Source organism: Chelonoidis abingdonii, chromosome 3 (assembly GCF_003597395.2).
Source record: "Chelonoidis abingdonii isolate Lonesome George chromosome 3, CheloAbing_2.0, whole genome shotgun sequence".
NCBI lineage: Eukaryota > Metazoa > Chordata > Testudines > Testudinidae > Chelonoidis > Chelonoidis abingdonii.
Genome location: NC_133771.1, coordinates 163,043,322 through 163,057,806, shown reverse-complemented (window position 1 = coordinate 163,057,806; position 14,485 = coordinate 163,043,322). Strand labels below are relative to the sequence as shown.

The 14,485-nt window shown below is 44.0% G+C and overlaps 1 protein-coding gene across 1 annotated transcript in view; it reads left to right on the top strand.

Moving 5' to 3' along the window:
- Positions 1–14,485, top strand: part of CAPN13 (calpain 13) — a 59,422-nt gene that overhangs the window by 12,068 nt on the left and 32,869 nt on the right. Inside the window, exons 3-7 of the mRNA XM_075063453.1 lie at positions 4,922–4,991; positions 5,907–6,025; positions 9,905–10,038; positions 12,232–12,406; positions 13,631–13,705. Coding sequence (XP_074919554.1) covers positions 4,922–4,991; positions 5,907–6,025; positions 9,905–10,038; positions 12,232–12,406; positions 13,631–13,705 — 573 coding nt within the window. The remainder of the gene's footprint in view (positions 1–4,921; positions 4,992–5,906; positions 6,026–9,904; positions 10,039–12,231; positions 12,407–13,630; positions 13,706–14,485) is intronic.

The window sequence follows — 14,485 nt, the reverse complement described above, 5'->3', positions numbered from 1 at the left end:
ACCCCCCACTTCCTCCCCTCCCCCACCATGAACAAAAGAAGAATTTAGGAATTCTGAGTCTAATCTGAGATGCCCCAAGCTCCTGGGGAACGTGAGAAACACACAGTGACAAGGACTGCAGCTGTTGTGTGCTACCTATCATTCAATCAGTCTACAGGGCTGTCTTCTGGTGTGAGCAGAGGCTGCTGGGCTGTTTCAAGCTTGGATATCTTGTTGGAGGGTCACAAGGGTGTGGAGCCTTAAGATCCCACTCAATATTTCCATTTGCCTGAAAAAGCAGCTTGGTGATGTGGAAACAGCATTTCCAACCTGTGATTGTTTCACACAAGAGGCATCTTTGCCTGTTCAAGCTGATTGAATCAGACTGAGACTTCAGACTCAATTGATCTCTGGACCGGGGAAGCCACATGATGGACTAGTCTACGCTCAAAAATTTTGCCAGAACAGCTGTACTGGCAAAACTCTCCTAGCATAGATGCGGTTATACTGGTCTAAGTGTTTTGCGGGTTTAGCTTATTCTTCTAGCCTCAGCTGCTTGTCCATAAAGAAAAATGGAGTACGGCCAAAAAGATCACATAGGAGACCCTAGATTTGGAACGAAACAAAAGTGAAGAGTTGATGTATTAAATGCCTTCGTATTAGTGGGTTGCATATCTCACTGACTTCTCTGCTTACTAAGCAGGAGTGTAATCTATTTAGTCAACTCCCACAGTTAACACAGGTACAGGATTTAAGACCTCTTCTTCTAAGCGCTGAAGTTATGTTCTGCCATGTGCTCACACATATGGCTGATGTGTTGTCATGAGACTTTGATTAATAACAACACTATATTTACTCTCTCTGTTTGCTGTTTTCATTCTTTTTGGACCTTGAACTGAGCAATCCAAACAGCCAGGTAAGTAGCTATGTGGAGGGGGAGTAGGAGGACTCTTATTTTGTTTCTTGCATATCCTGTGGTTATTTGGCAGTAATTCTTTCTACAATATACCCTCTCTCTGATACTTACATAATATCTGAGCACCTCCCAGTCTTTGTCCTGTGAGCTAGGAAAGTATTATTATTCCCCTCTTGCCACTGTTTCTTGAGGAGCTGACTCTCTCGGTCTGAATATTAAGAGACTTGTCTGAGCTTATACAGAGCCTACAACAGAGCAGGGTCTCCCAAGTTTCAAGCTAGCATGCGAACTACCAAACAATTCTTCCCCAGCTAAGTGGCTGCTCTCTAGGCTTATTCCAAGATAGCAATTAGTAGTAATAATTTATTATATATTGCAACTTTGGTGTGCATGGCACTTTATAAACACAGTGATAGACAATGACTCTGCTCCATGGGGTTTACGATCTCAGAGCTATTTACAGTGGTCTAAATCCAGAGTAACTCTATTAAAGGCAATGAGCTTACTCTGGATTAACATCCTTGTAGCTAAGAGCAGAATTTGGCCTTCCATCAATAGGCTCCTTTATAGTGACTCCAGAGGTTCATAGAAGATTAGGGTAGGAAGAGACTTCAGGAGGTCATCTAGTCCAACCCCCTGTTCAAACAGGACCAACACCAACTAAATCATCCCAGCCAGGGCTTTGTCAAGCCTGTCCTTAAAAACCTCTTAGAATGGACATTCTACCACCTCCCTAGGAAACCCATCCCAGTGCTTCACCATCCTCCTAGTGAAATAGTTTTTCCTAATATCCAATCTAGACCTACCCCACTGCAACTTGAGATCATTACTCCTTGGTCTGTCATCTGCCACCACTGAAAACAGCCTAACTCCATCCTCTTTAGAACCCCCCTTCAGGTAAGTGAAGGTTGCTACCAAATCTCCCCTCACTCTTCTCTTCTACAGACTAAATAACCCCAGTTCCCTGAACTTCTCCTCATGAGTCATGTGCGCCAGCTCCCTAATCATTTTCATTTCCCTCCACTGGACTCCCTCCAATTTGTCCACATCCCTTCTGTAGTGGGGGGCCCAAAATTGGACGTGATTCTCCAGATGTGGACTCACCAGTGCTGAATAGAGGGGAATAATCACTTCCCTCAATCTGCTGACAGTGCTTCTACTAATGCAGCCCAAGATGCCGTTAGCCTTCTTGGCAACCGGAGCACACTCTTGACTCATATCCAGCTTCTCATCCACTGTAGTCCCTAGATCCTTTTCTGCAGAACTGCCGCTTAGCCAGTTGGTCCCCAGCCTGTAGCAGTGGATGGGATTCTTCCGTCCTAAGTGCAGGTTGATGGGAAATTGAGTTGAAAATAGAAGAGAAAGAAGTAACAGTAAACAAAGGAAAAGGCATACTGGTCTTCAGGGATTCTAAAGTGTTCTGGGAGAGCTGAGGAATGATCCTTCTCACAACTCTTCCACAGCGTCCTTTGGATGTATTTGCATGGGATAGATCTGTGTTCCTCTCTTTGCATCGCTGGTGATCATTTGCACGGTGTTTGCATCTTGAGTTATTTTCTTGCTCCCATCTGGCTTAGCATCATAACAAAGTAGCTACAGCCGCACATGTGTAGATGGAAGGAGATACCCAGTTTAGTCTATAAAATCCAGGTAGGAGGAACTGCTGCTCTGCACACCTTGAATTTATCTGGACTGAGGACTTTGGGAGGCAATGTAAAACTCAGGTGGAGTGCAAAGATAAGGAGCGGAGGGTGGACACTACTAGTGAAAGTACCACCAGAAGTATCAGTGTCATTACTGCTGATGAGTGAATCCGAACCTCCCTACATCCCTATCCCAACAGTCAACCATCCACTCATCCTAGTCACATACAATCATCACCAACTATATTTTAAAATAGCTGTGTAGCTTCAGTGTCTCTCGTGCTGGTGAACTGTGATGGCTGTGTGGTTTACTTGGTAATGACTGTGTGCCTTGCCACATTTTGCAAAAATCCCCCTTAAGCCATATTGATTAGCAAATTGCAATTGCTTGAGCTCTTTTATTGGTCTTGTGTTGGGCACACTGCTCGACATCCCACAACTTACCCTTGTGATATTTATGGCCTGATTGTCAAAGAACCTCAGCACTCAATGTGCACCCGGCATGCTGAGCTCTCTGGAAAATCTGCTTCCTTAATTTGAGGCTTTATCCTGCCCCAGTCCAGTCAATGAGAGTTTTGCCATTGACTTGGATGAGAGCTGGATCAAACCCTAAACAGGTACTGAGCCATTTTGAAAGTCTGGGCCTTTAGTTCTCAGTACAATATATCAGCCAAAGACTGCAGCGGTCGCTCCTCATTTCACCCACTGCCATCACGAGCTTTTCTTTGCTGCTGCTATTTGCCTCCGACTCTCCTTACGCTCCGTTCCAAATGTTTCCAGCATCCACCCTCGGCCAGGACAGTGTAGTGAAAAATGCAACCAGCTTTCCAGTCCCTCTCGCCAAAGTGGGACCTTTCTGATACTGTTTCACTTTAGCCCCCAGGCAAGCTCCACTCTGGCTACACTCAGAATTGCTAACTTTGTCATTACAACCTCACTCTCAGGTTTTGACCTCAGGGGACACAGTTCTGAGCTGACAGAGACTGCTATTATTCCAAAGGGAAGCATCAGTTTCCTCTCTGAGGTCCATTACGGGCTCCTGCTTTGCTGCTGTTGATAGACTTTCACTAACCTGAGCTTGCAAAGCTAATGCACAAGAAGCCTCTCTACTTCTCTGTTCAGTCTTCCCTTCCTCCTAGATGCAGCTTTTCTAAAACACCTATGAGAATAGCACAAAATCCGTACCCCTCCCCTCTATGGTACTTATAAGTCCTTTATTAACATATTGTTTGAGAGCCTCAAAATCTTTCATGCATTTATTTTCCTGACTCCCTCTGGGGAGTGCTGATTCCCCATTTTACAGATGGGGTACTCAGGCACAAAGAGACTAAGTGACTTGACCAAGGAGACATGGGAAGTCTGTGGCACAGCAGAGAATTGAATCCAGGTCTCTGAGTCCCCGGCTAGTGCCTAACCACTCCACCATCCTCTGTCTCCTACACCATGCACTGGTAGGTGTAACGCTGTAACTGTGAAGGTAGGTGAGGACATATACTGTAACTCAAGCACCCTGGAAGAAGTAATTCCTTCTACTTATGCAATATTCTCAGTCAGATTCCTGGAGACTAAGCCAAATTGGAGTTAGAGCTGAATCAGTGTTGGGTGGATTTTATTTTTAGAGTATTTTATTTTGCTTTTGTCTGTTTTGAAATGGTGTTTAATCCTAAATGCAGAGGCAAATGAACATGCCTAAGCAAACAACAAGACACAAAAGGTGTAAAATTTTTGACTCAGCCTGCAGAGGATATAAGGGTCACTCATACAGAAGACCCAGAGATATTTAAATGAGCATTTTCCTACCATAAATACTAAAATCCCATGGAATTATCTCTTTAATCCCAAAGCATCTTTACAGACCTAGGGAGTGGTACAGCACTGCCATTCATTCTTGTCCATGGTTTGTCCCTCCAGTAAGCCCAACCTGGTCACATCCCTGCATATGATATCCCGCCATCTAATCAATGGTCAGTCTCACGGTCGGACTGACTTCAGTTGTGTTTGTATTATTTCCCATGGTGTCCTGTCATCTGTTTGTCTTCTGCAGGGCTCCACTATCATCATCTTTTTGATTGTAGCTAATTCTGTACCCTGATTTCACATCCAACTCATCTTATAACTTTGTCTTAAAATCATTCCCTTTTATACTTTTTGTCGTTCAAAAATGCCCTTTCATCTCTATAGCCTCCGGTCATCTGATGTCTCTTTCATTTAATGTAGCTGATTCCAAATCACAGAGTAATACTGTTAGTACGCTGGGTTTGATAAATTTTCACTTTGGTACCAAATAGGACGCTTTTATCAGATCATAATTTTGTCAGTTTCTGTGCAGTCTGCGGGTAAGTGTTGGATACTCACACTGGTCTTTGCTTTCCCTCTTTTTCAGATGATTGAGAGAAATCCCCATTTAATCGTGGATGGTGTTAGCAGATTTGATATTATTCAAGGAGAAATAGGTAAGATCAAAGTTCTGTTTCACAGGATAGCCAGCCTGAGCTGTAGACCGGAGTCCTTTCCTTTGCTTCTGTCTGAGAGCTTGGTTTGGTTTAGTGCACACACTCACAAATCCACAGAGAATCCATCCCAGATATTAAATGCCATTGTTTTTTACAGTGCCTTTGGGCCAAGGCACTTCCATGTCTCACTGACTCCCATCATCCTTTATGTCTGCAGAATTATGGGTGCAAAAGGGTAGACCCGGACCAGACAGAAAATGAAGTTCCATGGCCAAAAATTCAACCCTCATGTAAAGTGGGTACAACTCCCATTGTGCGTCCTTTTTTATCAGAATTAGATTTGGCCTCGTGACCCTGAAGTCCTTGTCTGGTGACTCTCGGCTTTTCTTTTCCACGCTCTTCTCTTTTATTGTCACTACTGACCAACTTTTCTGATCCATGCACGAGGTACCTGTCTCTGTCCTGCTGTAGCTCCATCCCTTCCCAGCCCCGCCCCCCCAATCATGTTTCCTTTTGACAGTAACGAGAGTCTTCCCCTTGAAGAAATAGCACTGTCATTAAATGGCTCATCCTAGCCCAGGGTCTGGCAGTTGCCTGCACCACTTCCTATCCTGTAGAACTAGGATACCCACAAAGGGAAGGAGCTTCTGTGTGATGCCCAGAGAGATGGGTGCAGTATAGAAACATACATGCATGGGTGGATGGATGGCAGCATGCTCCCTGAGGCCGAGTGTCTCTGAGTCTTGGACAGTCTGCCCACGTTTTTATTTTACCCAAACTGGTTCTCCCAGTCCTTCTGCAGTAACCCTGTTTCCCAAAGAAAAGTGTTAGAAAGATATAGACCCTGACAAGGCAGAGGGAGATCATGAGGCAATACGTGTAATTGCATCCGGTTTGTTACTTGTCTCCCTGCAGGTGATTGCTGGGTTCTCGCTGCCCTGGGATCTTTGACGTTACAGAGGCAATTTCTGGAAAATGTTCTACCAAAGGACCAAGGATTCAAAGAGAATTATGCTGGGATTTTTCATTTCCGTGTATGTACTACGTGCTGTAGTGATTTTGCTCCACCTTGTTTGGGTGGAGTGTTCAGATGGTTTTGAACTACAATCCCAGAAGCACCCCTGAATTCTGGAGAAGTTCAAAAGCTGATCCCCTGCACAGGATTTTGGAAATGGTCCCTGATTTTCTAATGGGCTGAACCAACCCTCTTGATCCAGACGCCCACAAATATCAGATTATTTGAACCCAGTTCTGAACGTTATGGTTTGAGCCCATTTCTAGTGAATGCTGTTCTTCTTATTAATTAGTGCAAATGTGTATTTTAGACAGAAGTCCTGCCTCTGTTTCAAATCTGGCAGTTATGACTGATAGTAAATCTGGGTTTGTTGTCTATTTGATCTTTTTATTTCTGTGTTCTGCAGCTTCACCTGCCAGATTCCATCAGCTAGGCAGGAATCGCCAGCCCTTTAACACTACTCAGATAACTGGTTTTGATATTTAAAAAATTGGTCTGATTCTAAGGGACAAACCTCTTTTGGAAGAAACTGAAATTTACTAATCTTGAAATACTCAGTATCCCCCAGATAGATATGTTACTATTTTACGTGCATCACTTATTCAACTCTGAGAGATTGGATTGGGTGAAGGGCAAGTATCATATGATCTATTCTTAGAGGAGTTGTCAAAAGAGGGAGACTTTACCCTGGAGTATCACAAAGTCCCAAAAACTAAAGATGGAAATGAACCATTAGATAATCTTGTCCTTTCCCTTTACCCAATGCAAAATTGTTCTCAAGTGCATTCTCTTTTACTTTGTCCAGTTTAAAGATGATGATGCTAGCAAAGGAACTCACACCATTTTTTCTTGAAAGACTATTCCACAGTGTAACAGATCTTTGTACTAGAATGTTCTTGCTAGTCCTTATGTTCCATTGCTCCTAATAATACCAGATGTTTCAATCCTGACTCATCTCCAATATACAGAGGGACATTATACAAGATAAACCAGCTGACCATACATTAAAATGAGGCAAACTAGAATTTCTTTCATGAGATTTCTCAAAAAGAATATTTAGGAGCAAACCTTAACTCGCAAGCAGAACGAATACATTCCAATATTTGAAAATACGTTTTCCCTGTCTTCTCGCCTTCAAATCAATACATGTCCTTCTCCTTTTCCTCCAACAAGCAGCCAAGACAACAAAAGACTGAGTGAAAGCATCTCTTCAGTAATAACCTTAAATCATCCCACCAAAGATATTTTAGTGCTGTCCACATTGTATGTCTCAACATTCAGTTTCAAGTAACATCACAAACAAGGCATCACTTTCATTAGTAGATATGAACATGTCTTATCTTCCTATAATGTCTTTCATCCTTCAGGATCTCAAAGCACTCTACAGTCCTAAGAGCTGCTGAAGGCCTCCTACAAAATGCTGAACCTGCCTCAACTCCCAGTGCAGTCAATGGGAGTTAAGGGGACTCAGCATCTCACAAGGATTAGATTCTTGGGGTCAAATTTTATCCCTAGTGTAAGTACAGTGAAGTTAATGGAGTTACATCAAGGATGAAATGAGCCCTTTGTGTGTACAGGAATCCCGTTACCCATTAGAGAAGCACAGCTAGCCCTGAAGTGGAACATGGAAGCCAATAGAACGATATACTGCAGCCCTGTGCAGAAGCTCAGACTAAGAAATGAAAAAGTATTTCTTATCCAGTTGAAACCTCTGGAAGAATTAAGGTAGAGTGGAACTGCCTGAGATGGAAACTAGCCACGGCACCAGGATTAATGTCCTTTTTCTTGTGAAAAGTTTGATGGGAGCTTGAATGACAACAAATGGTCAGAACTTCAGTTTCAGGGTTCATCCAAGAAGTACCTCCTAACACTATAGTGGGTCACAACACTGCCTACAGTGGAGAGTTCAATGGCATGAGATTTTCTTCTTGACTGCCCCTGATTCCCAATTCTTGAAGTTTGCCACCACTCCAGACAAATAAAGAAAGGACATAAAAAGGATGACTTTATTTTTTTTTAACCAGCAAAATCTATTTTCAGTTTACATGAATTGGCACAATAGTGGGTGCAGTCTGCCTCAACAGGATCCTTTTCTATTCAGTTCATGGTCACCTTCACAGCCGCAGCACCTAAACTTCTCAGGGCTGCCTCCAAACTCTCCGAAATCCCACAAAAGCTAGAGGTTGGGCCATTGTCACTGGTTCCTGGGTGGATTCAGAGGGCAAAATGCCCCTTACTGAGTGCTTGAACATCTCTTTTATCAGCATTCTGGGGTTTGCCTGGAGGACTCCCACCCAAGTGCTAGCCAGGCCAGACCTTCTTAGCTTTTGAGACATGACAAGGTCACAGCCTGAAAGGGTATGGCAATCAGAACATCTGCAGCACCCTTTATCCAAGAGAAGACTAACAAAAGGAAAATGTAATTCAATACTTGGATCCCCTCTTAGACTTTGTTTATCCCCAAACAGCAGGAAGAGTCATATTACATTCTGAACTTTACTTATATCTATCTGGATTCAAATTGCAGTAATCCCCCAGACACCTTGTTTGTACCCTGGAAAGAGTTTGCCTGCTATGTTTGCACATGAGGTGCGGCATGAAGGTGTGACTGATTCTCAAACCCAAATCCTTTGTATCTACAGGCCTACTGCATGCAACTTGGCTCTTGCATGAGCTTTCCCGGTTGAGCCAATGCTGTTGGCTGTGGCAGAAAAGGGATCCTCCTTTTGGAAGGACAATGCTTCAGATCTTCCAAGCTCTCTCATATGTGTCTTTCTCCTGTGCAGATGTGCTTAAGTTAAAGTTGGGCTGAACCCAGGGCCTTTTGTTCAGCTGGGCTCTCCTCAAATTTGGGTGGTTCAGAAAAAATAGAACCTGCATTCAAGCCAATCCTGGTTTTACTTTTGCAAAATCTAAAACACTGCTCCTCATCTGTCTTCAACCTAAATTAAATGGAAGATTTAGATTGAGAAAGACTAGGGAGAATTATCAAACCTGCTTTCCATTTAGAAGTCCAAGCTTGTTTGCCACTGAGGGTACCCACTGCAAATAGCAATACTGTTCAAACAGAACAATGCGTTCCTGTAACTTTTGCTCACACAGCCATGGAAATATAGCAATGCTGGGACAAATTTATCCCTGGCATAATGGCACGGAAGTCCTTAGCATTATGACAGGTATAGATTTGGCCAGTTGTAATGTCGAAGTCCTGCTGCACTACATTAGTTTGCTAATGATTCTAGCAACAGTTCAGTTAGTTCACCCCCTGCTGATCACTCTCCAGCTGGATCAGTCAGAAGAACACCTGTTCTGTCCAGCTGTTGAAGTGACCAATTCCCTCCTTTTCATTTGTCAAGCTGATGGATAATAGCTCCAACTGTGCTCTGCCTGCCCAGTGCAATCCATGTCAAAGTTTAGAAAGATCTAGTTCTAGAGAGGTTTCAGACACAAGAAAGAGGGAAAGGACTATCCAAAGACTATCTCTTGGTGAAGAGCATCTCTGAATCCAAGATGTACCCAAGAGAAGCTCCATGTAGAGCTGAGTAGCAAGGCGTACCGCTTTGTTTGGACACTTAGTTTTCTGCCCTTTTTGAAACACCTGCCTTAGTCCAGTCATGGTAATACTTACTCACCTACATGTACTTTTCATCCCATGTAATTTCAGAGCACGTTGTGTTCAGAAATGACCCACCACTGAAAGTTAGCCACCTCTGAAATGAAATTCAGCACCTATTTAACAGTACACAGCAACAGTACAAAATAGCTTCTGAGAGAAAGCAAATAAGTCACTTACATTCATAGTTTACATTCACTCTTGGGCTATTTCTGGAGACTGTCATTTGGCAACACTATTTATTCTTACAATAGTTTTTTTTTTCCTTTTCTTTTCTTATTCCAGTTCTGGCATTTTGGAGACTGGGTGGATGTGGTGATAGACGACCGGCTGCCTTTTCTCAATGGGAGATACCTGTCTGTTCAACCTCGCAGCAGAAATGAATTCTGGCCATCCCTGCTAGAAAAAGCATATGCCAAGTAAATATACCCACCAAGTCTGTCTTTCCTGCCATCCCTGAGTCTTGTGCTTGTGTGGCTGTATGTTGTGCCAGCTGCTTTGGACAAAGTACCTTGTGGAGTGTTGTTCAGGACCATGGTCCAATATTTTGAGCACTGGATATGTAATGAACTGAGGCTGCACATTCTGGCAGATAGTACAGGCTAAAGACTGTAGATTTTAAACTGAAGATCTAAAGTTCCCTGGTTCTCTTATGTGCTTTTCTTTCCAAGAGGCAGTATGGTCCAGTGGATAGGCCATTGGAACGGGACTCAGGAGACCTAGGTTCTATTTCTGGGCCAGCTATTAATCTGCTGTTTAGCCTTGGAGAAGTCACTTCCCTCTCATGTTTTGTCTATTTAGACTGGAAGTTTTTTAGGGCATGGATTGTCTCTCATTGAGTCTTTGTGCAGAAAGGGCCCTCAGTCTCAACTGAGGCCTCTAGCTTCCACCTTACTACTACTAACAAATAAAACTACAGTCATCAGTGGGGACTGATCTTTGGATTCTCAGCATCAAAAGCCAAGTCCTGTCTTACTTGAGTTAAAGAGGAACACTTCAGCTGTAAGTAGCAAGCTGTTATACTCACTGAGACCTGCAGCTAGGAGCTATGACATAAATTAAGTCAGTGTCTTACCTATATAACACAGGGAGTGCATTAAGCACATACTGGGTAGTTTAATGAATACAGCAAGGAATAAGCAAACGGCAAAATGATAACTGGGAGACACAGAAGTGGAGAATTTTGCCACAACGTACTTTAGAAAAACTGACTCCGAAGTAGGTACCACTTTGCAATGTGAAATTTTAATTAAAGAGCAAACTGAACCTCTATTCAATTGAAATTGCAAGACTTGCTGTTTCTGAGATTCCAGTTGAGACGTTTTCTCCAGAGCATATGACAAATTCCTTTAATCTATGTAGGTCAAGGACATCGTTCCAAAATACAATTAGCCCAGGATTTCATTTTCTGATTCTCCAGTTTATGAAATTCACTGTAAACTGTGGTTTTAATGATGTATATATTCATGCTCTAACTACAGTACAGTCTAACGTGAGATTTTTTTTTGCAATTGCAATGAAAGCACAAGACAAGAAAACACAGATCCTGCTTGCAATATGTCGTTGTGAGATCCCTAGTGCTCAAACATTATTAGTATCAGATGGTTTTTCACCTGCTGATGCACAACCAGTGGGGTCTCAGTCCACTTCTTTGGGCTTGAGTGGGATTGAAATGGTGCATGCTGGCACTCTGCACAGTGGGGGATTTCCTTCTTTGTGCATTACACACTAGCCATGTGTGTGTCTATGTGCATATGCACATACACATTAGATCATGCATCCCTCCACTGGCTGATCCCAATGTCTAGACAGCCTCATACATTCTGAAAGCTAGAGGAATCCCTCTTCAGCTCAGTCAGTAGAGGTTTCTTCTTCTAATGCTGAAGGAACCAGATTCAATCTAGGGGTTACCATTGTGTCTGCATGTAGGGTGACCAGTTGTCCTGGTTTTATAGGGACTGTCACCAGGACCGGTGCCAGGGTTTCTTGCGCCCTAGGCGCACGGCCATTTCGCCGCCCCCTGCCCTGATCCTGCAGCTCCGGTGGAGCTGCCGCATGCATTCCTGCTGAGGGTCCGTTGGTCCGTGGCTCCGGTGGAGCTGCTGCAGGCATGCCTGCAGGAGGTCCACCGGAGCCGCGGGAGCAGCCGACCATCCGCAGGCATGACTGTGGCAGCTCCACTGGAGCCACGGACCAACGGACCCTCTGCAGGCATGCCTGCAGCAGGTCAACTGGAGCCACCTGCCGCCCCCCTCCGAGCAAAATGCCTCCCCCTCAATAATCCTGGCGCCCTAGGCGATTGCCTAGGCTGCCTAAATGGTAGCGCTGGCCCTGACTGTCCTAATTTTTGGGTCTTTTTCTTATATAGGCTCCTATTACCCCCCCACCCCCGTCCCGATTTTTCACACCTGCTGTCTGATCACCCTATCTGCATGTGTATTTCAGCCCCAGCTCATGACACATAGTACATTTGTAATATATTTGTGCACCACAGAGACTATTTAATGTGCATCCATTCAGTTAATTTCTTCTATGCATTGCTTACTTGAGTGGATCATCGGAACAAATCCATTTCCCCCCATCCCCACCCCCACTCTTTTTTTTTTTTTCAGGTTGCGAGGGTCCTATCAGACTTTGCACTGGGGTTACATTTCCGACGCGTTAGTAGACTTGACAGGTGGAGTCCAAGTGCAGTTTCTTTTACAGAAACCTCCTTCTGATCTGCAGGAGATAATAAAAGCAGCTGCCAAATCACAATGCCTGATGGGATGTACCACGCCAGGAGGGGTAAGCAGGAGGGACAAGCCTTCTTGCCTTTACCATATTTATATTACTTATTTTTTTGAGGAAACCAGGAATCTATATCTACTCCTGTACAATAGGTACTCTCTGAGGGGGCCTGTAGTGTCCTTAGTGATAGAGAAGAGATAATACTTAGCTGTATTGAATATAAAGGGTTGTTTTTTTTATTGGGGTTGCTGGCCAGAAGTTTCCAAAGCTCTCAGACTGACAATGCTACCCAGCATTACCAAAGAGTCTCTCACTAAATCCTGGCCTGGATTGAACCATTGTAGAAGGGATGAGTATTTGACAGGGCTAATCAGCAAAGATGCCAGAAATCTAGGGCTGAGCTACTTGGATAGAAAGTGGATGCTGAAGCCCAAAGGAAGTTTTCTGACTCAAAAGTGCTTGATTCCACAACTATGTTTTTTTATAGCTCCTCATCGGAGCCTCAGACCAGCATAGAAATTGGCCTTATGGCTTCAGGACCAGAATTTGAGATGATCAGTTTCTAGGGCAGGAAGACCAAAAGGAGGTCTTTGGAGAAGACACCCAGTACGTCTGTTGCTGACAGCTATTGGGTATTGGCTGCTAGTTCAGTTGGTAGAATTGCAGGTTCACATTTGAATAAGGCAGGCTCCTCGTAGACTGACAACATACTTCTGAGATGCAGGGAAAGATATAATACTGCTTGATGGGACACTTCTGAGTTGATAGGGGCCATCATAAATGCGCTCATGTTGTCTGCTGGTGTGTTGCAAAGAGATTTCCATGGTTTTATATAGACTGTGCAGTGCACTGACAAAGTGTGTGTCATGCCGCCTCTAGTGTTTGGTTCACTAAAGAAGAGCTGCCAACTGCTGCTACCCACTAATTGTATTACCCTTTTAGTTCAAGTGCTGAGACTGGTGCTTAAGTCAGTTCCTACCAGTGACTCACCCTAACTGTTGTCACAACTGCACTTGCTGTGGAAATTGCTCCAACACTGGATCCTTATGAGCTTCTCAGATGTGTGATGCTTTTGTAGCTCCATTAACTTGGTTGGATTTACTTAGGACCACTAGGCTAACAAACACCAGGCACTTAAACACTATAGCTGAGCTGCTGATGTAAGTGAAGTCAGCTCCATTTTTCTCTTTTCCCAAACTAACCAAATAGCAGTTTGGGGAGTAAACAAATATATGTTTGCAAGTCTTTCAGGGAGCTCATGGCTGTGCTTTTTCTCCGCAGCAATCCATTGGTAGAATGGAACTGAAGAACGGACTCGTGAAAGGCCATGCCTATACTGTCACCGGGGCTACAGAAGTAAGAACTGGGACCTTTTGCCTACTTATCATTCTTTCTGTATTATTAGCACATTGACTGCTGCTCCACTCACAGTTGCTTTCAGAGATTTTAAGGTCAGAAGGGATCTGTATGATCATCTAGTCTGACCACAGGCATAACAGAGACAACTGAATTTCACCTATAACTGCTGCACCAAACCCCAAGTTTCTGCAGTCTAGGATTGTGTGTGGAATAAAGGGAATATGGTCAGCTCTCCATTTTCAAGCAACGTACCAAAGCGATGGAGAGTAGAGCCCATCGTTAACACTCCTGGCTTCAGTTGCCCACAGCCAATGACATTGCCAAAGGTACCTGCAGGGCCGGCCCCAGGCCCCAGCATGTCAAGAGTGTGCTTGGGGTGGCATGCCGCGGGGGGCACTCTACCGGTTGCCGGGAGGGCGGCAGGCGGCTCCAGTGGACCTCCTGCAGGTGTCCCTGCGGAGGGTCCACTGGTCCCGCGGCTCCGGTGGAGCATCCGCAGGCTTTGAATTAAAGAAAGAAAAAGTAAAATTATCTTTGTAAAATTAAGATGAAAAATGTTTACAGGGTATTAAGCTCATATAGACCAGTCTGAGATTCAAGTTACAGCAAACAGAGGTAAAAATACTTCCAGCAAAATACACATTCACAAGTTAAGAAAACAAACATAAGACTAATCAGCCTTTTCTAGCTAGTACTTACTATTTTGAACATGAGAAACTGTTTCAGAAAGATTGGGGAAACCTGGGGTGCACGTCTGGTTCCTCTTAGCCCCAAGAG